The 26474-nt window shown below is 35.5% G+C and overlaps 1 protein-coding gene and 1 pseudogene across 8 annotated transcripts in view; both read left to right on the top strand.

Moving 5' to 3' along the window:
• Positions 1–26474, top strand: part of LOC128855093 (E3 ubiquitin-protein ligase SH3RF1) — a 95095-nt gene that overhangs the window by 32324 nt on the left and 36297 nt on the right. For all 8 annotated transcript variants that reach the window (XM_054089713.1, XM_054089712.1, XM_054089710.1 and 5 more), the window contains 3 exons: positions 17041–17242; positions 17546–17657; positions 17942–18518. In XM_054089713.1, the coding sequence (XP_053945688.1) occupies positions 17041–17242; positions 17546–17657; positions 17942–18518 (891 nt within the window). The remainder of the gene's footprint in view (positions 1–17040; positions 17243–17545; positions 17658–17941; positions 18519–26474) is intronic.
• On the top strand, positions 22058–22135 carry LOC128856166 (small nucleolar RNA U3; annotated as a pseudogene).

The raw sequence follows: 26474 nt of genomic DNA, 5'->3' as shown, positions 1-26474 counted from the left end.
TAAATTTAATTTTATTCTATTTTATGTTTTGTTTTTAAATATAATTTAATTTTATTTTATTTATCTCATTTGAATCCATTAAATTTACCTAAGAAAGCAAAGAGTTAGTAATAACAATAAATAAAAAGAAAGCAAATCCCCTTTTCTCCCTTGGACAAGTAACATGTGAAACATATTTGCATTTCGACCTGTGCCATCATTCAGTCTAACCTTTGTGACCGATTTACTGCAATACAGGGCATAATTTCTCCAAAATTGTCCCACTGACTTGTCGCTACGCTTCCATTTCGCCAACTGACACACCATTCGACTTTTGCATAGAAAACAAGTTTTTATTTCCTCATTTTGCTCGATTATTATAAATTTTACAGCATTTCATGACTCGTTCATTTCAGGTTCGCTGTCGTTTGGTCGTCGGTTGCGCTATCGCTTCGACCGCCTGTCTCTCTATCTATCTGTTTGTCAGCGTAGCTCGCTTGTTTGTTTATTTTTATGCGCTTTCTTTCCCCTGCATTCACCCCTTTACACCCCCACACTTAATTCTGGCCTTTTGATTCTTAATCATACTTTGCGGCCTGTGGTTTCTTGTCTCCGCTGCGCGTTGCCCTGTATCGTCTCATGTTATCGCTTACACTTTTTGTGGTTATTTAAATTGCTACAATCCAACACATACTGACATGCCTATATGCAAACGTATGTAAGTAACTTCTGTTAAAAAAATCCGGAACACCTCATTTATACGAAGGGAGCTCGAAAACATAGCCAACTGAGTTTTCATTAGACCGTACTTTGGCTCATGATTTGCTTCGTTCTAACTGTGCATACCCCTCCCGTGACTGACGAATACATTCCAAAAATTAAGAAAATATGAAACGAAAAATGGAATGAAACGAGGTGAAGCGCGGTTTGTGCCGATAGTTCTGATTTTTTTTTTTTTTTTTTTGTTTTAGCGAAAACTACTAGGATTCCGTTAGCTAAAGAAATACTTTCTTTGAGTCAAAATATGTAATACCGAATGCATAATTTTTGGTGAAAAAACCTGGGTATATTAATATGACTTTGAAACACGCAAATAATAGTGCATATCAGACGAGTCAAAACCCAAAAAAATAGCATAAAAAAAAATTTCAAAATCAACATTTTGTTGATTTTCGTTGTGTGGTATACTCCAAATTATTTCCGACAGACCAAATAATATTAAGAAGTTTTTAGTTTGCCTACTGAGTTGCTTGGGTGAGAATGTTTATCGTAAGATACCGGAATCGTGGTTTCTTCAACACGACAATAGACCAGCTCACACATCTCAACTTGAACGCGACTTCTGCTTCTTTTTTATTTAGTAAGCGACTTTGGCCAAGTTCAACAAAGTCGTTTCTTTCACGTGCTAACCAACGCCAATTAGAAATGCCAAGTGACGTCAAGTTCTTCTCCACTTGATCTTTCCAAAGCAGTTGAGACCTCCCTCTCGTACCATCTTCGGGTATTGTATCGAATACTTTCATAGCCGGTGCGTCTGTGTCCATTCGTACGACAAGAACTAGCCAACGGAGCCGCTGAATCTCAATTTGTTGCACTATTTCCATGGCTGCATACATTTTTTAAGCTCATCGTTCCATCGGTCTCGCTATTCGTCGCGTAAAGGTCCATAAATCATTCGCACAATCTTTCTCTTGCACACTCAAATGGTCTTCGCATCAGTTGTTGGTATCGTCCATGCTTCTGTGCTATACAATTGAACGGACATTATGAGAGACTTATATAGTGTGATTTTTGTTCGTCGAGAAAGGATTTTACTCTTCAATTGCTTACTTAGTCCAAGATTGCATTTCTTGGCAAGAGAGATTCTTCGGTTTGTTTCCAAGTAAACGAAATCTTATAATTCTCCAAATTTATGACTGCCAGCTAATAACTGGTTGCTAAACTCGAATGTGATGACTTTTTGTGTAATAACAGGAGATACTTCGTTTTGCCCTTGTAAGCGACTGTTGTAAAAAGAACAAGGTTAACATTCTGCTGTAAGCTCTGCATTTGCCTGTCAACCTTGTGCAACTCTTCTCTGTTCTCACGACTGGCGAATGGCGATTGAGGCGACAAAGTCAGTTCTACGTTACCGGAACGACCTGGATTCACTAAAAATATATCCGGCCAATGACTGTCACTCCAGCAGCACTCCCCGTACATGTATGGGGAATGTTTTTGCGGCTACAACAACAATAAAGAAAAATTCGGAGACGGAACTGAAAGCGTTTCCAAAACAGCTTATGAAGTATCTAGTATAAGGGAATAAAATAAATATAAAATAGAATAAATAGCGAATTATTAAGCCATTTTTATTTTATTGAAAAATTCCGGCCACTTTTTGAACAGAATATATTTTTTTAATTCCAGTATATGGCATATTGGTTTGTAGAGTTGTAATAATAATATGGAGAAAAGTTCACTTTACTTGAAAAAAGGGAATACGAGTTGGCATTGTTGTTGTTCTTTGCACAAAGCTGCCTTTTTGGTTACATGTGCATTTGCTGTGAGTGTGTCAGTTTGGTTATTATACATATGTATTTGCTGTTTGTTCACCAACATTCGGTGTTCGTCATTTGCTATTCATCGTTTGCCATTCAACATTCGCCATTGTGGCTAACCTGAGGTTAAACAGAAACATGTCTACATTGGCCTAGTTTTGCGTGCTTCGCATGGTACTCTTCACCTGGCCAACTGAGTAACTAAATTGCTAGGAAGAGAGATAGTGAGAGAGGGGGAGGGGTAGCGCTTCTCCCGTTCCACACATCTTTTGATTTGCAAATGCAGGGTAACTATTTACATATTCGATGTAAGTCAATACATGCATACATACATACATAGTCATATTCGTGTGCAATTTCGTACTGTTTAATTATGCTGCTCCGCTCGTTATCTTCGTCGTCTTCGTCTGCATTACGTCCGTCACGTTCATTCACTTGGTGGCAAAGTATAAACGTGCAACTCGTGCAATCCAAAATGTAATGAATACTTTTGTGTCGTCCGGCAGCAGTCAGTGGCCAAACGACCAACTCACTAAGCCAGTTATGGCCATTAAAGAGCACCATAAAATTTGGCGACTTCACTTGATCGTCGCTCGCTATGAAACTTTTTCGCTATGTACTTACATATATATATAATTGTTTATGTACATATTTGTCAGGAAGTATGTACATACGTATTTACTTAAGCTAATTATATACATGTCTTGTTGAAACTATGTATCGAAAGTGTGCTAAATTGCTAAAATTTACATTTTTCGTAGCTCGTAATTGTTTGAAAGTAATTAAAAATGGTTTAGCGCTTAAGTTTCAGTGGCAATACTTCGATTCCTTCAAAATGAATTTACTTCAATAAAATTATTTTTGTAAAATGATTTTACTTACCATATAAATGCCATCCGTTTAAGGTAGTTTGACGAAACCATTTTGAAGTGTAAGCTGTGTTTTTTTTGTTTTGCTGTTTATCCTAATCCCACGCATAATCAATTTACCTTTTTAAAATTCATTGTTAGCATCTGCTAATTTTTTCACATTAACAAGAGCATGACACTGCTTTTATTTGTAAACAAATAGCTTGCGAAGTGGGTAAGCACATACAAAAGTATATGTATATATATACCTCTACATTAGGGTGTACCTCATTTGTATGGAAAACACTTACTTAAAACGCTTTTTGCACATAATTTGTTGTATATAAAATATACATTTTTATTGAATAACTAGTCAAATAACCCTTGAATATACTCGGATGTATAAATTTAAAAATATTTTCGACTAAATTTCAGCTCGCGTAAAAACTATAATACTATATACAATATTTTGACCAGTTTTGATTACTTTTCTTCTGTTTTTTTAACTTTCATTAATTTTTTATAAAAAAATGTAGTTTATTATGTAACAAGTATCATCCAAATCAAAGTTTAAAACTTTGTACAAAATTTATAAAAAGTTGAAAAATTTTCATCAAAATTTCAACCTTTTCAATCGGAATTTTTTTTTTAATTATTTGGTAAATAAAAGCGTCTGAAGTATAAAGGGTGGTTAAATTTCAAGGGCCGATGTTGAATGTGAACCACACCTAAACGTCAAGTTTTTTTCTGCATTTCATTTGACATTTTTCAATTTCAGACTAACTCAATTTGAACCATGGAAAGATACACAATCGAGCAACGCGTGAAAGTTATTCAGGCTTATTATGAAAACGGGCGTTCAAATCAAAATGCATATCGCGCACTTCGTGATTTTTTCGCCCAATTTAAACGTGCAAATGTGCGTACAATCGGAAAAATTGTGCAAAAGTTTGAGCAAACCGGGTCTGTAGGAGATGAGAAAACACCTGTGCTTGCTCGTACAGCTCGTACTGCAGAAAATATTGCTGCTGTTCGCGTGTGGTTGAAGAGCCGTCCACCTCAACTCGTCGTCGTGCCCAACAATTGCACCTCTCACGCTCGTCGTTGATGAACATTATGCATAAAGACTTGCATTTACACGCTTACAAAGTGCAATTGATTCAAGAACTAAAGCCTCTTGATCATATCAAGCGTCGTCAATGGTCAGAATGGTGGCAGGAAATGGCAACAGTGAATGACCAATTTTCGAAGAAAATCATTCAGTGATGAGGCACATTTTCACCTCAGTGGATTCGTCAATAAGCATAATTGCCGCATTTGGGGGAATGATAATCCAAGAGTGATTACCGAAAAACCAATGCAACCACAAAGAGTGACTGTTTGGTGCGGTTTATGGGCCGGCGGCATCATTGGGCCGTATTTTTTCCAAAATGAGGCCGGTCAGGCAGTTACTAGTGTTCGCTATCGCGGGATGATAACGAACTTTTTATGGCCCAAATTGGAAGATATGGATGTGGACGATTTGTGGTTTCAACAGGACGGTGGCACTTGTCACACAGCTAACGAAACAATGGCTCTTTTGCGCGAAAAATTTGATGGCCGAGTAATCTCACGTCGCGGCGATGTCAATTGGCCGCCAAGGTCTTGTGATTTGACACCGTTGGACTTCTTTCTTTGGGGTTATTTGAAAGAAAAGGTGTACATCGATAAGCCAGCAACAATTCAAGAGCTAAAGGATGAGATAATTCGGCACAATAATGGCATAGAACCTCAATTATGCCTCAGCGTCGTCGGAAATTTGGACCATCGGATGGAGGTGTGCCGCCGAGGCCGCGGCGGCCATTTTGCCGATATTTTGTTCCATACGTAATTGAGCCATACCAATATTATCATAATAAAGAAAAATGTCAATAATTTCCTAAAAAAATTTTATTCAAAATCAACACCGGCCCTTGAAACTTAACCACCCTTTATTTAGAAATATATTCAAAGTATTCCCCGTAGTGGGGGTTTGACTCGATCAAACAGAGAGTCGAGTAAAATTGCAGGGAGCCAGGAAGTTTTGGGACCAACTTTGCAGCAACACGGCGTAAACACAAATCATTAATTACAATCTCCTAAACGGATCCATAGGCAATGTTCAAGTCGTGCCAGCGCTCTGATGGTTAATTTGCGCCTATTGATGAACTTTCCTTTCATTTTATTGATGGTTTCATCAGTTTTCGATGTCGACGGCGTATTGGCACGTTCTCTTTACGACATTCTTGTTAGACCTACGACCTCCTCTGAAGTGTTCATGCTACTCGTAAACGACTTTTCTATAATATTTAGAGTATCATTACTAAAACAGTTTCGCAACATTTCTAAAATTGTCACATCATTGAATCCATTTTTAACACAAAATTTGCTACAAAAGCGTTGCTGCAAATTCACATCAATTTTTAAAACTAAAAAATCTAAAGCGCGGGCTGAGGTAGATTTACTCAATACGGCGTAACTTTTACAAATGTCAAGTAATGGCGATAAAATTTTGATAGGAATGTTAATCATAGATGTGGCAACCTAACAAAAACAAAAACAAAAAAGAACACGACAGAGCTAATTCAGCTGACTTAAAGTGCCACCTGGTGATTGTTCCAGGAAATTTTAGATACTCGAAACTGTTGAAATGCTTCGCCCAAAAATCAATCGATTGAGGTCGCTTCTATAATAGATTTGAAAATATTTTTTCTGAAGCGTATGCCTATTTTAAGGTTGCTGCAGAACAATAAAAAAAAATGTCTTACACCCAGTAAACAGAAAATTATCATGGGAAGTATTTAATTTTCATATTAAAAAAATTTCTTAATCTGAATATGTGTGACCGACCACCCTAATGTACTTACATGTGAACCTATAACATGTACGTGTACGAATTAAGCGAATACATTATCAGCTAAGAGTATTCACAAGTAAAATAAGCAATTACGCAAGCGCGACTTCACAGTCAGAATTTTTATAGAAATTCATATTTGAAATTCCACTTCAGAAGTAAATCACAAATATGCACGTATGTATGTATGGATATGTAGTTTGAGTCCATTAAAAAATAGCAATAATTCCACGTAGGTTGTTGAAGCTTGTTAAATTGACAAAAAATGTATGAAAATTTATAGTAAAGAGCGCGTCATTAGACATTTCGAATATGATTTCTCTAATAGGAAAGCAAATACATTTTTTTTATCACGTTAGTTTTGAAACACATGTCAACTTATATTATGTGACAGTTATCAGTATAGGTTGAATTTCGCAACACATGAGCAGCGAACAAAAAAAATGTGTGAAGAACGTTGACTTACAAAAAAATTGCGAAAGTATTAAAAATTTTCAGAAATACTGAAAGGCAGTTTAATGTACAGTGGCTCACAGCTTATTTCGTGTGCCCGTTTATCAAAATAAAAAAGTTTAATATTTTTGTATAAACTTTATTTAGAAAAAAAACGTTAACGTACATTCAAAGATAAATTATTTCTTGTTATAAACATACATAAATAAACTTAAATTATTTCTTCTTAAATAATATATTTACAGCAAAATCAAAATTATAAGAAAATCCACGTCACACCTTATTTCGTGTGCTTAACCAAACTAGAAAAAACATGATTTTTTTTTTTAATTTATTATGTTTTTACTAATCTAATATTTTGTAGGGTAGCCTTTTTGTTTTAATACAGCTTTTAACCGGGATTGCATGGAGCTAACAAGTTTTCCAGTGTATTCAGGAGATATTTTCTCCCACTCCACTTGCAATGCTGTTTTTAGATCTTGTTTGTTGCTTATGTTATGTTTTATAATTTTTTGATCCAGAATATTCCGTAAATTCTCAATTACATTGAGATCAGGTGATTGTGCTGGCGTTTTTACCACATGAGGGCAATTCCATATAAGCCACCGTTGCACTAATTCCGACTTATGCTTCGGATCATTGTCCTGATAGAACCTGAACCTGTCCCGAATGCTTAATTTTTCAGCACTTTGTAGGAAATTATTTTTTAATAAATTCAAATAAATAAATAAATCCATAATTTCGTCGATAAAAACCAAGTTTCCGACACCAGCTGTTGACATGCAGCCCCAAACCATTACATGGCTCCCACCGTGTTTTACTGTACCACGCAGATTCTTCGGGTCCAGCTCCGCGTTGGGCTTACGCCAAACGAAAGACTTTCCATCGGAACCAAAGAGGTTGAATTTGCTTTCGTCGGCGAAAATAACGTCATTCCAAAATGTTTGGTCTTTATTAACATGGTTTTCGGCAAACTCCACCCTTAATCTTCTGTTATGCTCACTAACAAACGGTTTGTTTCGAGCTGTACGACCATGGAAATCAGCTTTGCGCAGAATTCTTCTTATTGTTTCAGGATTACATGACTTATCAAGTACTTTTTCAACCTCTTTTGTCAAAGCTGGCGCACTAATTCGTGGGTCTTTTTTAATTTTTCTTAATATCCACCTTTCATCAGCTTCTGTGAAAATTTTGTTTGGAGCTTGGCGGCCTTTGTCAACCACTCTTTTTTCACGAGAAAAGCGTTGAATAATGTACTGTACTGTGGAAGTACTTAAACTTACAATTTCAGCAATTTTTTTCTGCGACTTTCCATTTTTGTAATGCGTAATCACTAATTCGCGCCTTTCAATCGACGTACGACGACCCATCACGGTATTTTTAAATTAAGCTGGACAACCGACTACTTTCAATGTGTAAACTAAATAAGGATATAATCTAATATACTATGCAAAACAAATTTCTATAATTGCTAACCGGTTTACTGGCACCGATAAGGGTAAAAGTGAACACACGAAATAAGCTGTGACGTCAATTTACCTAGTATTCTGTTTTTGTTGTAAATATTCTACTAAAGCAGAAAAAATTTGAATGCATTTATGCATGTTTGTAATTAGAAATAATTTATCTTTGATTGTGCATTTAAATTTTTTTTTAAGTAAATCAAATAAAAATAATTTTACAATTCTTTAGTTTAACATACAGCCACACGAAATAAGCTGTGAGCCACTGTAGATGTTAGTGTTAAGGGTAAGAGAGGAAAGGGGCGGAAAAAAGGCTGTGGTTAGTTACTATGGTGAAGAGAAATACAAATGTCTCCGGAAGAAATACAGCTTGGATGGTGGGATGTTCGAAGTCATTTATATGTAGAAACTGTTTGAAGACATTTAAAGTGCATAAAGTACCGGATTGAAATGCAACTAAAAATGATGTGGCTAAAATACGTGCCAAAAACCTCTAAATATGTAGATTTCGTGCAGAAATATTAATGCTGTATAATGGAAGATGAAACGTACGTTCTGTTCGACATTTCTCACTTTCCTGGTCAATAAAAATGTCCCGGAAAAATTAGGGACACAAAGAAGCATCAAGTTTCCCCAAAAATGTCTCATTTGGAAAGCTATCTACAGTTGTGGTTTTAAGAGGACTGCTTTCGTAATTCCAAGGCACTATTAACACAGAAACCTGCATCAAAGAGTGCTTACAAATGAAACTTTGGCCAGTTTTACATCACCATAGCGTGCTATCTTCTGTTTGCCTGATCTCGCCTCATGCCATTACAGTAAAGCAACTCTTAAATGGTGCAAGAACCGCTTTTGTGCCTAGAGAAACCAACCCTCCTAATTGACCAATCGAGAGATATTGGGCCGTAGTAAAAAGATAATTAAAGAGGTCAAAACAGATATCAAAGATTTTCTACGTAAGTGGCATGCTGCGAGTCAGAAGGTTCAATACTTTACCGTCAAGGCTCTAAAGGGAATTATTAGATGAGATAGTTGATGACGACCGGTGACTGCGTCGTACCAGCTGGGTTTGATGAACTAATACAAGAGCTGTTCTATATATATTGCCATTTCTTTAAGTTTATTTGCTTTGTTTGAATTCGGCCAGCATTATTTGTTGAAACAGACTTGTAACCAAATGAACTGCTTGTCTGGCAAGGTTATCTATTCGAAGTATTCTGCAAATCACCAGCGCTGCCTCTTATTATTAGAAAAGTTTATTCGAAGTTTATTAAGTTCACTACTCATTGCATTTTTCAATTTTGAATTCACGGAAATTGAAATTCACTGTCAAATAAGCGCAAATACACTGAACAGTTTCCAGTTATCTAAAGTTTTGTTTTGTAGTTAAATCACTTTTTGTGAGTTTTTGCTCTCATTCGTCGAGAAATGAAACATACAGATGTAATGATGGCACGTCATTGATGTTGTTTCTGTGCATTTGTTTGAATATCTGAATATATGAGGGGCAGTTGATAAGTTTGAGATACGAGGTTGGTTGGTTGGTTAAAGTGGTGATTCACCAAGAATCCACCATTTTGTTGCCACATCCTCGCTAACAACTTGTTTAATATTATTTTCAGTATGACTATATTCAGTCTGTGCGATTGAGAAACCTTATAAGGTTATTTATGTCTATACCGATCAGCTCTTCGAGGTTCTCAAAAAGCAATTTGCCAAGGGTTAACATCCTCGTCTTATATAGGGACATTCACAGAGGAAGTTTTTCGTTTTCACAGGACAACTATGACAGTATGACTTGTAAGGAATACCCATTTTTGCTGCCTACAGTCTGCCGTAAGTCTGCTGACATCTCTTCGTTTCATATTTGTCAATGTTGACGTTTGTTTGTGGTTGAAGGTGGCTACTGAGATACTTAGCGATAATTTATAATCTGATTACTGATAAGACTAATTGCGTGACTCATTGTTAGCTAAATAAAACCCCCTTTTTTCTTTGATTTGTTACTAAAAGTTATCGCTGTGCAAGCAACAACACCATATCGACCAAAAAAAACTGAATGTTATCGAAATTTGAATTAATTCCTTGTTAAAAAAGGAAATACGCGAAAAGAAATTTTTGAAGAAATGCTATTAATTCTTGAGGATTCTGCAACTTCATATATAATGGTGGAAAAATGGACTCAGCTCCTTGGTTCATCAGCGAATAGAGACCTGAGAAAACGACTGATTGAAATAAGTTGCAGAACACCCTTTCAAAGAGAAATCAAAAGAATATTTTGTGAGTGGCCTAAAGGCGACACTATCATGCGCGTTTTCCAAATTGTACGATTAGAAATAAGTGCAATTTACAAAGTTTATTTCCGCGATTTCTTGACAGAAAAATCTAAAATTTTACTTGTGTTTCTCACAATTATCAAATTTAAAAAAAATGCATTACTTTCATTACAAATTTGATATTAAAAAATATTTTGCAAATCTCAACGATTTCAGATCGTACGATTTGCACAACATGCCTGTATATTCACCATGTAAAAAGCGTATTTAACTTTAGGGGGATTATATTGAAAAGTAAAAAAATACAAAACCATATATATATTTCTGTCATTACCTACCTTAGGTTACGAACTTATCAGGCACATCTCGTATGTGTTTCGTGTTCTAAATCAATTCGTCTGCAATGAAAATGAGGTTAATGCAGTATGAAGTATGCAAGAAAGTGGAGGAGGAAAGTATTTTTCAAAGGTTATAAATATGTAATTGCACATTCAAAATTGCATACATCTAATATTCAATGTACATATGTATGTATGTACATAGGTATATGAATACTTAGACGATATGAACTTCTCAACATGAAAAATTAGAATGATAAAAAAGTCTTCTGGCTAACCAGCTAACCCTGAATACCAAAGTATGTTATGGAAAACTTCTCCCATCAAAACGTCATCGTTCAGTCAATACGCCGTTCAGAAGTGCAATGAAATTGTAGGGGGCACTCCAATTGTAAGAAAATACTCTAAAATTTCCACTACAAATTGGAGAAGCTCGCCCTAAGTCTCTCAAGATTGTACACGCCACACTGGTTATTATATTGGTCCCATTTCAAAGGTATGCATTTATGTTCAGTGTGCAATTATTTGTATTGTATAATTGCGTGGCAAAAATGTGTGCATAATTTTTTCTCCTGCTTTGCATAGTTAGTTATTCGTGCCCTCTGGCAAAGTTGATGCGCAAGACAGCGTAGAAACAAAAAGAAGAAATGTGTTGTTATTATCTGCTATCCATTATCTTTTTCAACTATGTGTTATCTTTGTAGATGTGAAGCAATTTCTTTCTTCACAATAGACTCTTAATAAACAGGGTGGCTTGCATATATTTTAGCAAAGGAGCACAGATGTCTAGGACGCCATGCGAAAAAAGTGAGACTATTTTTTACTAAAGGATAGAGACAATTTAATACTCAAGGGAAAGAAGAGAACATTTTTGAGAACAATCATTTTATTAGAACTTTTCTATATACACTATCGGCTGAGAATAAATAGCTAACACATCATCAAAGCTGTTGTCGCAGCAATGGTATGTCCATAGACTATAAACTACCCCTTTATCATCCGGAGAATTTTTTCCGCGAAACTACTGATTATTTCCTCGCTGCTTTGCACCTTGTTGATTATGTTTTCAGTGGCTATGTGACCTACTGCATTCTCCGGCGTTCGACGTTCTTGTTCTCAACGTTCGCATTGGAAAAAGGTGTGCTCAGCGTCGTCTTCAGCTGGGTTGTATGAAAATTTACTTCACCGAAGCTCCTGCTGTGCCTTGTAGCGACGTCTTTTATTAGCCTAGCGTGTTTCGATTCTCCACCGGTTTTGCCATAGCCGTATCGTTTTGTCTTTTATTTTTCGCGCTGCAGGTTTGTCAAATCATTCTTCCATCCTCTCCTACATTTTTTTTTCCTCTTAAAGTCTAGTTAATCTATCGGTATTGAACTTCTTATCACTTGAACAGCTGGTCCTGATACTGTGCAGTAAGCAGACACAACTCTCATGGCTGTCATTCGTTGTACTGAGTGTAAGAGAACGCAGAGCGTGGTATCCATCATTATTTCCTGACTGTCTGGGTTGGTCCCCCTATTTCTGCCATCAGTCTACTGAGTAGGGATGCCATCTTAGCGGCTTTGCTACGTGTTTTATTTGGGCCCAGAATGTTAGTCTCGAGTCCAGTCTAATGCCTAGGTACTTTACAACGTTTTTTGTGGTTAGCGTATTTGAGCAAGTTTGCATGCTAACTTCTAACGGGATGTGCTTCTTGGTTACAAGTATTAGCTCCGTTTTCTCTGTGGTTATGTTCATTTAATATTAAATTTGCCTTAAAGTATTTTTTAACCAATTTTTATACACGTGAATCTAGCTACGTTTGTGCTCGTATCATGGCTTGGTTAAGGTTTCTTCGAGCTTCTTCAAGAATTTGCTATGTGATGACTGCTGCGATATCCGATTAGAAAGGTACTATCGGGTACTTCTAAATTGAATATATCCTCATAATTAATGTTCCACAAATCGGGACCGAGAATTGATCTTTGTGTCACTCCGGATGCAACGTCTATACAATGGCCGTACGCTATTGATAGCGTTCCTTACATCTAAACTGTCCTGTGGCGCTGCTCCTACGCTTTTTATGACCGTTTCAATTTACCCTATTGTAGACTTTTCGCGCCAAAAGCCGGGCTGCCTTGCTGATAGTCCTCCAGCGTTATCTATGGCTCCGGCCAGTCGAGGCTTGATCGATCTTTCAAAGAACTTGTCTGCTGTGTCGAGCATGCGAAATGGTCGATATGCTGAAGGGAGGTTCGGGTTGCCTTTCCCCTTGCTTATTAGCACCAGCTGCTGCTTTTTCCAAATTCCCTCTCTTAGACAAGAGTTGTACATGTCTAGTAAGGCTTGTGGTCGTATTTTTGTGATCTCCTTGTGGACTTCTGTGGGTACTCCATCCGGTCCTGTTGCCTTGTTGTTTTTGAGCTTGCTCGCAGTTGACTGGAGTTCCTCACTGGTGAATATTGGATACTCTTCTGTCACATTTATTTGACACTCAATTCGATTCTGAATTCGTGACATAGAAATAGTTCTTTTACGATGTGGTTCATCGCGCTCGAGCTTAGTTCCAGCTTAGGTATCCTGGCTCCCAGTTTCTTCACCACAATTTGTACCCAAGTCCCCAAGGGTCCCTAATTACAAAAAGTCAAAACAAGCAGGAGGTGCTACGAAATACTAAGTAATTCGTCATATGCAAGAATCTTTTTAAACAGATATTTTTTGTGGCAAAACTTTTTGTTTCTATTATTTTTCGAGGAAACGTTTCAAAAATTCGATGAAATTTTATTATGTTGTAGAATATTTGGAAAAGAGGCTTTTTATTTTTTTAATTCACATTAATTCTTTGAACTGGAAAGGCACAAATGTCCGGAGTTATTAAGAAAAGAAAATTGTCAAAAATTGCAAGAATATATTTTTATTTCTATTTTATTTTCCAACAGTGTATGCATACTCGAGTTCACATAATTAAGGCCGGCGGGCCAATTAGATGTCCTAAATTCAGTAGTTTTCGCGAAGCGTTGTAGGATGAGAAAAAAAACAATTAGCCTAATGAAGTTTTGGGGATAGTTTAATATATATTTGAACTAAAAAAAAAAATTTGTACAATCTCCAACAATATATTGTAAGCCGAGTTATCAATAGATTCCCAGAGCGCCTGTATCCAACTTTTGTACAAGATACAACTTGCAATTTTCATCTGAAAACAAAAAAAAAAAGATTATTAATTTTGATGTAATTATCTTCTATGTGAACTAAAAAACATCCAAAAACTTTTTTAAGCGACTTTTTTACCCAGTTGAAGAGTTTTTTTTTTCCTTGAAAAACCATTTTTTTTTCCTACCTTCCCCAAAAATTCGAATTTTACGTGTTTCTTAGTTCACATCGAAGATAATTACATCAAAATTAATAATCTTTTTTTTTTTTGTTTTCAGATGAAAATTGCAAGTTGTATCTTGTACAAAAGTTGGATACAGGCGCTCTGGGAATCTATTGATAACTCGGCTTACAATATATTGTTGGAGATTGTACAAATTTTTTTTTTTAGTTCAAATATATACTAAACTATCCCCAAAACTTCATTTGGCAAATTGTTTTTTTTCTCATCCTACAACGCTTCGCGAAAACTACTGAATTTAGGACATCTAATTGGCCCGCCGGCCTTAAATCACGTTATCTTTTTACAATATTCGTAAATCTTTCACTCTAAATTCTTGTAAAAATGTAATTCATTGTACTTTATAACAAAACCTTTAAACATCAAAGTTCCAAAAATTTAACAAATTAAAAAAATTGCCTCAAAATTTACACTTTTTAATAAGAATCTTTATGAAATTGGAAAGTATTTGTACAGTATTTAAAAAAACGGCCGATGGCTTAACTTTATGTTTGTTTCAGTGAAACTTCATACAAATTAACCACCCTGTATGCAAAAAAATTATGCACACAGTGAGTGGCATGGAAAATCGCATAACAATATTTTGCAACGTAAGCCGTTTTTGGTATTCATTTATTTCTAATAAAAAATATGGCTCATCTTCTAACAAAAACAGGATCCTGCATATTTAAAAACCTTACAAAAATCGGCAAAATTTTAAAAGTTGTACAGATTATTTAATTTTAATATAACAGTGCAATCCGGTGCAAATGGTCTTGCAGCGTTGCATTATAATAAATATGCATTTTCGTTTGTCATGACACAACAAATTTGCAAGACCAAAAATCCATTGCCTATAAATGCTATGGCAGGTGGCTATGGTTGGTCTTTGAATCCATTGATTAATTCCGAAATATTGCAAAGTAATTTCCAAAGCCAATGTTGTGTAGCCCACACAGTGCGATTATTGGAAAAAGCAAAATCATCCTTTCTGACTAAGCGCATTTTCATCTACGCGGCTATGCTAACAAGCGTATCCGGGGAACGATACAGCCACACGTGATCGTGAGAAGCCAATACATCCTCAGAGAGTGAAAGTTTGGTGTGGATTTTAGAGCATTGAAAATGCTGATGATCTCTGAATGAACGCCCTTTCGGTCAACGGTGAGAGCTAAAGAGGCATGATGGACAATTTTGTGTGGCCTGAAATTGAACACATATTTTACACATTAAGTTCGATAATCGTGTTTTTAGCTGTTTCGTCGATATGAATTGGCCACCTCAGAGCTGCGATTTGCCAATGATTTAGGCGAATATCGTTTAACTCATTCGTGAGATAGGGTGAGAAACAAATATAATAGAAAATTGGGGTCATAAGATGCGCTACTGCGAAGGCAGTCAAGGCAAGGCAGCCACATGAATGAAATCGTATTCCATAAATAATGAAAATGTTAGCTCTTTCAAATAAACAAATAATATCGGGTGCTTTTTTAGCTGCTTGAGAACTATCGATATCGATAACTATGGTTGGACAGCTGAGAATGATAAACTGTGTTGACAATTTTGTTCAGTAAGTTCTAGTAAGTTATCCTGAATCGTTTAACGCCAGAACAACGTTTCCAAATTGTGTGAATTTACTTTAAAAAAAAAAAGATTTGTTCGCGAAGTTCATAAAGCTGATTTATTAGACGATTCGTAGTCGTTCTCAATTTGTTGGCATTTGTTCTGCGACTACGTGGAAGATTTTACGGCATACTGCTAGTGCATGAATTGTAGCCAAATGATCATCGTTTGCGTTTTGGATTCAATTAGATTTATTATTCAGAATTATTGGAAAAAGTATTCAAAAATTAGACTGATCGATTAGACCATGTAATAAACCAGATATAAAAAATAAATTCCATTAAATTATCTACCAGGTTATAACAAAAATAATTAATTTCAACAATATTTCTGTTTTGTATTATCAGTTCAAGTTATCAAGTAAAAATAAATAATAAAAATAAAAATAAATGCCATGTAATTATTTACCAGGTTATAACAAAAAAAAATTAATTTCAACAACATTTCTCTATTCTATTATAATTTAAAGTTCTCAAACTTTTAAAAAACACCCTTTATATAAAAATAATTAATTTTTGTGAATTTTTAAAAATGAACCACTATATGTACCACCCTGTATGCAATTGCATAATTTTGATGCCCAATATGATGCAAATTCGATGCCGCTACTATTGATCGTTTAGAAGTAATGGTTTTTTTCGCGTGATTTCCCCTTAGAACGCATTCACATTTCTTTGGAGGCAATTCGCCAAATCCTTTTAAATGTTTGTTAATTTTTAGATTTTTTCCTCACAGTTTTTCAAAAAATGTTGTGCTTAGATTTATGTATATTAATATTTGCTGAAAGTTTACCGATATTTTTATAATATAGTAATTTAAAAAAATAAATGTAGAAAACATAGCAAAAAAATGTGTGCGATTTTCAGTGGCACTCACTGTATATACTTGTAGGGCTTTCACGCTGTGGTATTGTTTCCGAAATGAGTTCAACACTTTTTATTGGCAGCTTAGCTTAGTTTAATTGGTGTTTACGGTTTTGCTTTCGACGCCATCTTCACTTAATTGTGGTAATAAGGTAACCACAGCAATAAAAACAACAACATCAACAGAAATTTTTACGCACAAGTCGATTACGGTAATTCGCTGTTAGGGTTAGTGTTAGTGCTGCTGAAGTTTTGTTTGTTACAAATTAACCCATTCACTTTATTTACTCCATTTTACCGCATTCTGTTTCTTAATTAAGTTTTTAGTTATTTCTTTTTATATCTGGTAGCTGTCTACAAATTGATGATAGTTTTTGTTTTTTCCTTCAACAATAAACAATTACAACTTTCTTTTCATTTACTTTTCTTGCAGTTTCCGCCATTGTCGAGTATGATTATGTGGGCAAGGAACCCGATGAGCTGGACTTAGTCAAAGGTGCTCTTATACACAACATTAAACAGATGCCGGGTGGCTGGTGGGAAGGCACACTGCAATCTACAGGCGAAACAGGCATGTTTCCGGATAATTTTGTGCGAGTTATTGATAACAGCGACGAAAATAAAGTCACAATGAGGTTTGTATCGGACCGGGTTTAGTGCTGCACTCAAACGATAAGCAAATATTAAAATTGAATTTTGTTTGGGAAATTGATAAGGATTGTGTTGTATTTTTTGTTCTTATTTAGTAGAAGCAAATTTGAAAATTTTCACTGAAAATGTCACACGCTCTTTTCTTATCACACAACTAAGTACTCATTAAAAATTTTTTTTATAAAATAACTTTTCTATTCTTCCTCTACTTCAATCGATGATTATTTTCATATGTGTTTTTGTGTTTTTTCTATTTTGTTTTCTAATTCACTACATTTCACTTGCAGGGACAAAGCAGCAACAGCCAATCGTCGCTGTAAAGTCATCTTCAGCTACACACAAGTCAATGACGACGAATTGTCGCTGGCCGTGGGTGATGTCATTGAATTCCTGGGGGAGGTTTGTACTACGTGTATATGTACAACAACTAAAATATGAATGCTAGCCAGTCAGCTACTATGTAACAACAATAACTAAGTATTACAAAACATTTACGTCACTTGGACTTGGTTACGATTGTATAGAGACTAGAAAGAAGAAAAGCATAACCATTGTGGCTGTGGCTGGCATATTTCACATACACAAGCACACATACTCACATACTCACATAAGCAACTCATTGAAAGATACAATACATTTTCCACACTTTCATATTCTTTTCTTTATTATTATTCGCCATTTAGGTCGAGGAAGGCTGGTGGCGTGGACGTTTAAAAAACAAAATCGGTGTATTTCCATCGAATTTCGTTACCGTTATCGAGCCATCACCTATTTTGGCCAGTAAACGACCAGCTGCCGGTCCTGCCGCTACATCAACACTAAAAACAGCTGCAACTTCTGCCGCCTCCACCGCAATAGCAACGCCAAATGTCGGTGCTAGTAGTTCCACATCATCGACTAGCACAAACACAGTAACCGCCAGTTCAACAACGAAGAAAATGAATCGCATTAGTTTTCACAGCTCCAAAGAGGATCTATTGAATATTAGTAGCATAAGCAGCGGCAACTCCAACGCGCCATCGACCAGCACAAACAACACATCAATGGATGATGTTGCACCATCGTTGCCACCAAAACCGCAACGGGAGTACTGTCGCGTCGAGTATCCGTATACGCCACAAAACGACGATGAGCTGGAGTTGAAAGTGGGCGAAATCATCACGATCATCAGCATGGAATTGCCGGACAAGGGTTGGTGGAAGGGCGAGTTGCAGGGCAAAGTTGGTGTATTTCCAGATAATTTCGTCAAACTGTTAGACGGTATGTAGTAGAGATTCGAAATTACATATGTACATACCTATATGTATAGTGTGTGCGTGAAAGCGAACTATCTTGTATTATAGGTGTGCTTGAGATGCTGCATTTCATTGTAGAGTGTAAATCTAATTATGAGGTGCTATTAAGAATAAATGTGAATTTAAGTGAAATATGCTATTGTGTATGTATGTACACATATACATACCTACGTTGGTGAAGTGAAAGAGAGTATCAGAAATTTATATACATATGTAGGTATATTAGTTACAGATTTCTCAAGTAATTAGGTGCAAGGGAGCGCGAAATTATCGTAAGTTTTGTTTTTGAATAACTTTTACCAAATAAGCAACAAAGTGGGGTTCAGTGATGGAAATCTTTATTTTGACCTTTACGCGCCCCATTGCTTGTCTGTTTGTACTGCACTGCAGCTGTCTAGTTCACAAATGTCAAATATTATTGACGTACGACACCATTGACACCATTGTAGAAATTTCAAATCTTCCCATAGGTTATTAATTTTGCAGGTATATTTTGCATGTACAGGCAGGGATTTTCAAAAATAACTTTGTTTGTCAATAGGGCCAAACTTTAATGTCATAAAGGTTTTGATACTCGATTTTTTGACACATACAAGTAGAAGCTTTGGCAATTGTTACAGTGAATTCAAGTTCGCTGAAAAATCGCATTAAAATAATAAAAATCAATCGTAAAATTAGTGACTTTTTTTGCCAACATGGTCGTCCTTCTGAGACCGCTGATAAGAATTTGTTCGGTAAATTTCAGTCGACTGATCAGCAGCAATGCGTGTTCGACTGGGTCGTTCAAGTAAAAATATAATAGCAATGAGTCTCAGTGTTGAAAAAGATTCGAGTTTGTGAACTCCTCGACGTTATCTAAAATTGAGATACACAAACAAAATTGCTTCATTTGAGGTTCTGCAAATCCAGGAGCTATTATTGAGAAGCTTTTGCATGATCTAAATATCTCTGCTTGCGGCGCTATTTTGAGCAATTGGGCAATTTTTTTATCGAGAATTTAGCTGGAAATGCGGTTACAGCTAGCGGGTTACGCTATCGAGAAATGTTAAAAGCCGCATTTTACCCTATTTTCGATGATATGGATATGACTGACATGTGAGTTCAACAGAACGGTGCCACATGGCACATAGCCACGAAACGATGAATTTATTGCAAATAAAATTTACCGATGAATAATTTCACGAAATTCAGCTGTTAATTGGCCGCCCTAATTAACGCCACTGGGTTATTTTGTGTGGCGCTTGTTGAAGATAGAGTCTATACGGAGCCAATCGAATCGGTCCCTGTCTCAAAGCTCAAAATCCGCGACGTGATTAACGAAATAGACCCGCCATTTTACCTAAAAGTAATTTAAATATATGATACAAAAATCGATATCTGTAAACGCAGTCGTGCTGAGCACTATCCTATATTTTTTTTCATTTATAATAATTACCCAACCTCCGTCATTCTAATACCAAACAAATTTTAATAATTTTTATCTAAATTCTTTGTTTTATCTTATTTTAAAAAACAAAGTTCAGCAAGTATTGCTGTATGAAAGCGTCTCTATGAATCTTCTTGAACCTTGTTTGGAAGTCCATGTGTTTTTCAAAAAGGCAAATCAAATTACAGTTGACCACAACAAAAACATTGCTAGTAGAAACCAAGCACACAAAGATCTGGAAGAATGCCTGAGGTAGGGTTGTACTAGTAGTACTAAGAACCCAACATTAATGGGTGTACGTAAGGGTAAGTCAAATAAGATTGATTCCTGGTTAAAAAGTAAGAAAAAGTAGCCCAAGAAAGTCGAAAAATTATCCAAGAAAACGAAAATCCCTGGTAAGAGGGAAAGTAAAAAATTCAAAATGTTTTAACCATATGGTTCTATCGAGTGGTCTTCAAGCTTAATTTTAGCCCAATTCCGGCTTAACTTTGCAAATACAAATTGTTACTTCTCTATTGTGGACCCCTTTTCTGGATAATTTAGATACATGCTAATTAAAATTAAAACTAAATACACTTTTTAGAATACTCCAAGGGAATCAATAGGTTTTACCGATTAAAAAAATCTTTCCTAGAATGTACCCTCAGGAACTTACATTAACATAACCTAAATTTGGCCCTCTCTGGTGTCGAAGATAACATTAAATATTATTATATTTATATAGTAGTAGTAATTCTTCTTTATTTATTTATAAATATTTCATCTTACATTACAATAATTTTTACAATAACTCGTTTAAATATACATATAAATACATAAAGAAAGAAATAATAAATTTGTGGCAATAACAATGTTGTCTGTCATAACTCAAAAATTAATCAAAAATTGAACTCTGCAATAAGAAAATTTCTATAGCGTAAGGCTGAGTATATAAAGCAAGTTAGTATTTTCCAATTGTGGCCATTAAGTATATCTATTACTTCTGCTTCATTTAGCTTCGCTGCGTTTAGGTATTTTATTCTGATCTCCTTCAGTACCGGACATCTTCCTAAGAAGTGCTGCATATTTTCTTCCTCGTTTAAATTGCAGAGGGTGCATATTTTCTGAGCATTTCCATACGTAGTTGCATTTAGCTTCAGTAAACCACATCTTGCTTTGAAAATTGTCGTAATATCAGCTAGCCGCATATCTTCTTTAATATATGATTCCCCTTTTGAGTAGTCTAAATGTTTATAAATTCGCTTCTCGCTTGACTGTGCTTTTTGCCTTGCCATGTTGATATCTTTTACTCTCATTTCGGTAAGAAGTTGCACACAGCGATCTTGCCAGTCTATAGAAGTGATGTTTTCTTCAAACTTCAGACCGAACTCCATTCCCATGTCGTTCAGATGTTTAAGCCAAAATACATTTTTATTTAAGATGCCTTGTGTTAGTTTGTGTGGGAGTCTGTTGCAATTATATTTGTAAATAGTTTTCCAGATATACTTCATGTGTAATTCTAATGAATACATGTGGCTATCTTCTATATTAGTTTCTAATGTTATTGCATAATTTGGAGTGAACTCGGGTAGTTTGAGGATTCTTTTAATAAAGTAGCGTTGAAGTTTATTTACCTCATCGAATAAGGCATATCCCCAAATTTGCGCTGCGTAGGTTTGGATCGCTCTGCATACCGCTTGGAACAGCTTCCATTTTGATTTTAATGAAATGAATGGCTTCGCTAAAAAATCGTTCCATGTGCAATTAATACTAGCTTTTGCTGAAGTATTTCTGGCTTCTAAGTGCTTGCTGAATGCCATTTTGGGTGTGAGAATGACACCAAGATATTTATATTCGGCCACCAATTTAATTTCTTTACCTTGGTACCACCATTTTTCAGCCTGGGAAAGTCGTCCACCTCTTCTAAACACCATCATCTCCGATTTATTTTGGTTTACTTCCATATTCCATTCAGCGCAATATTTCTCCAGGTTATTAATCATGGATTGCATGACTTTAGGGTTATCCGCTAGGAGAACGATATCATCGGCATAAAGGAGAAGACATATATTCATGCCCTCAACTAATAGACCACCTAAAAGACTATACTTCACAGGATCATTTCTGTAGTCAGTCTTCATTTACTTATATTTATATATATATGTATATAATTGGGGCGTACACCCTTTTCGGGTGTTTGGCCGGGCTCCTCCTCCTATTTGTGGTATGCGTCTTGGTGTTGTTCCACAAAGGGAGGGACCTACAGTTTCAAGCCGACTCCGAACGGCAGATATTTTTATGAGGAGCTTTTTCACGGCAGAAAAACAATCGTAGGTTTGCCATTGCCTGCCGAGGGGCGACCGCCATAGAAAAATGTTTTTCTTAATTTTGGTGTTTCACCGAGATTCGCACCTACGTTCTCTCTGTGAATTTCGAATGGTAGTCACGCACCAACCCAGTTGGCTGGGGCAACTATAGTAACAGCATAAAACAATATTCCAAAATTTTATGAAATTGCTGCAGATATGACAGTCCTTTCCCGGATATAAATTCAGGTTGTTCCATACAGTGTCTCTGCTAACTCATTAACATTCGGATAGCAGACTGTTAAATTAAATAGCAGACTGTTAATCTGTTTGGAGTTTGGCAGATTTTGTTACAAAATATGTTATCGTTGCCAGATCGTTTTGCATCTGCAGTTAGAGACAGGCTAGAAATTGAAGTCCATGCTTGGAAAAAATCTAACTGTTTAGTCCAGTTTTCGAAGAAGGATGTTCTTTAATATTTTTATTTTGTTTTTGAATAGCTGCAAATGCAGTAGTTTTTTGTTGTTATTATAGACGGTATGAATTTACTATCGGCTTCCAAAACTAAACAAAAATTCTATAAGCATTTTAATTTAGTTTGTAAAGTACAGGGTGTGCCTTAGTCCACCTTAGTCTGATCAGTGGAATTATTCAATAACTTTAACAATTCACAATCGATTTTTAGGAAAGTTGTGCTTATTTTATTCACCTTACTTTCTTAGCATTAATTTCAACTAGCTTCCAAAAGTAATATCGATTAAGTGGCCACAGTTATTGGCAAAATAAAGGAAAATTCTTTTTTTCTGGCACTTTCCATCATATTTGTCAACGTCTACGGCGATATCGTTGCCATTTCGGCGTCTCGAGTTTTTTTTTTCTTAAAGTAGTCCGATCATGAAGTCAAGTCCGAAGATCTTGATCTTATACAAGGTGGCGAGAATTAATCACGCTTTCGGAATACTTATCATTTTTGCATATCGCGTCGCACATTAATCATATTTGGCACTGGTGAACTAGACAGCTGCAGTATAAAAACTAATAAGTAATGGAGCGCGTGAAGGTCAAAACAAAGATTTTCATCATTTTCATTAAGTAAAAAATATTTTCATTTATTAAAAAATTTATTCAAAAATAAAATTGGATGATTAATTTTGCGCCACCTTGTAAAACATTAAACATGCATCGCGGGAACTTCCAATGCAATAGTTCAACTGTTGGCTGGCATGTTATTCTGTTTTATTAGAAATTGAAGTTTTGCACACCTCTCACAAATTTCCGGTAACTGAAACGGAACGAGCATTTATCGATATCAATCGTCACCGATTGTTTCATCAGTTTTACAGAAGAATGACTCAGACATGGTTTTTGAACACACACCGGTCAAAGGAATCAATTTCTAATCTTATGATGTGCGGATCAGCAGCACCCTAATACACACCCGTGTTTGAAACATTTTTAGGCTAAGTGACTAATGATGCCCGCTTTGGGTATAGTACGCCAATAATATTTTCGATGATTGAGTGTATTCTGTGATCGACATTTAAAACCATAACTGTTGACGCCACTCGATTGAGAATTGTATAAATTATTCAATAATTCCACCGACCAAATTGGAATAGCGCAACCTGCTTACAGGCATATACATACATATTTTTGAAAGTAATTTCACTAAGCATTCATAGTATCAGCGAAACATCTTGTTTAGCGTCTCTTCATGATCAATTACAAACTCATATCTGCCAGAAGTGAAGTATGGCAGACTTTTAGAATATAAGCAATATATATTTAGATATGTAGCTCATAAATCCCATACGAATCACTTGTCACTTACAGTGACTCACAAAAGTATTTTGCATGAGAAGACAAATAAGTTCACGCTTCAATTCCTGTATATTTTTTAACTTCATTTGTTAATTATTTCATAAATTCTTAAACATAAACCTTATATCTACATAAACAATGTATTAAAACTTTAAAAGAAAAATATGTTCCAATGTAAACGTAAAAAAAGTAAAATAAAATAGAATTCATTGCTCACAAAAGTATTTTGCTTTTGACTAGGTGGTGTACAAATATACTAATTTCTATTAATTCAATATTTCGTATGATAACCATTATTTTTGGAAACTGCTTCCAAGCGCCTTGGCATAGATTCTATTAACTTGCGACAAAAGTCAAGAGGTATTTTTTCCCATTCTTGGAGTAAAACATCTTTAAGGTCACTTTTTGACGAAATTTTATGTTCTCGCACTCTTTCTTCGAGAGAGGCCCACAGATTTTCTATGGGGTTGATATCGGGACTTTGGGGAGGTGTTGGCAAATGTTTTGTATTAAAAAGTATCCACATTTTGACATCATGAGCTGTATGCTTGGGGTCGTTGTCGTGTTGAAACAAAAAGTGGTTAGACGACATTCCCATTTTTTCTGCACTGGAATGTAAGTTGTCTTTGAGAATAGACAAATAAAGGTGTTTATCCATCGTTCCATCTATAAACACCAGCTTTCCGACTCCTTGGGCCGACATACAACCCCACACCATGACGGAACCTCCACCGTGCTTAACAGTGGATTTAACATTTTTTAATCGCAGCTCTTCATTTGGCTTCCGCCATACCATACGACGTCCGTCCGGACCAAAAATGTTGTATTTGCTTTCATCACTAAATATGACGGTTTTCCAAAACTCAAAACTTTTGGTTTTATAGGTGTTGGCGAATAAAAGCCACTTTGCTTTATTGACTTGTGAAATCAGTGGTTTTTTCCTTGCTGCACGACCGTGAATATTGTTGCTTCTGAGGGCTCTGCCCACTGTCTCATCGGATACTTCAATCTGAAAGGTTGCTTTTATTTTGTCATTGATTTTTGGGGCTGATAAATGTGGGTTTTTGCGATTTTCTTTCAATATTTGGCGTTCTTCTCTCTCAGTTAGCAACTTTGGTCGACCAAAACGGGTTAAATTTTCTAAATTACCGCGTTCTTTACACCGTTTTATTACATTTTCTATCGTTTGGCGGCATCGACTAAACATATTGCAAATATATTTCGTAGATTTTCCTTCATTATGGAGATGTAAAATAATTTTTTTTTTCAGCTGTAGTTAGTTCTTTACCCTTTGGCATTTCCGATATGCACAGTACCACAATTACAAACGAAATGAACTCAATTACAAATAAAATTGATTATAATACGCACTTGTAGCCACAACTTCAGCGAAAACAGAAAAAGTAACTGAACTGCGTCCAGTAACGGTATCTATAAACAATAAGCAAAATACTTTTGTGAGCACACATTTTCATTGCTACGCACGTTTTTTGTTATATGCACCTAACGGTACAATTTTTGTGCATGATGTGTAGCCCAATTGCTAAGACAGTGCTCAATAATGCGTGTAAGTATTAACATTTTTATTTTCGGATACTTAGTACATACAAAATCTTAAATTTGTACATACGCGCTATTATGCAAAATACTTCTGTGAGCCACTGTATGTATGTAAATCAATGTAGGCGTAAATATATCCAGCGTAAAAACTCAACTAAAACAAGAAAAATAATAATTTAAATTGCATTTGTAAACAATTTCATATGTAAATGCAGGCAATTCGAAATGTAAATGCACATTCTCCGATCATTAGCCAATCGATAAGTCGTCTTTATTTGTATTAAAAAAATACAAGCATGCATTCCCTTATATGGAAATAAATACATATGTATGCCTTGCACCTTCGTAAAAATATCATCACTTCATTTTTACACATAAATTTACACACATACATATACGCATATTTACAATACTCACGAAATAAATAGCATTCATCCTAACCGGCCGTTGCACAGTGGTTCGTAGATTGCAAACTTGCATTTCCTTTGTAGTCTAAAAAGTTTGGTAACAAATAGTCGAGAAACGATTTTAAACTCGAATATATCTCGTAATCCCATAGCGCGTTTCACAATTGATATTTTGTAGACTCAAATAAAGCAGGGTTATCGTACTAATATTTATTGAAGAATTATTAGTATTTGATCGTGAGTGAAAATTGTAAATATTCTCGTTTTTACTATAAAAAATGTAAAGAATATTGTGCACTATGCTGCGATTATGTTTGCGATAAGAGCGAGAGCATCAATCACATCATCATTTCGACCAGTTTTGACAATTTTTCCTATTTATTTTGAATGTTTTTTTTTTTTTTTTTTTTTTTTTTGTTTAT

The sequence above is a fragment of the Anastrepha ludens genome, chromosome 2 (genome assembly GCF_028408465.1).
Source record: "Anastrepha ludens isolate Willacy chromosome 2, idAnaLude1.1, whole genome shotgun sequence".
Classification (NCBI taxonomy): domain Eukaryota; kingdom Metazoa; phylum Arthropoda; class Insecta; order Diptera; family Tephritidae; genus Anastrepha; species Anastrepha ludens.
This window is presented reverse-complemented; position numbering and strand designations above follow the sequence as displayed.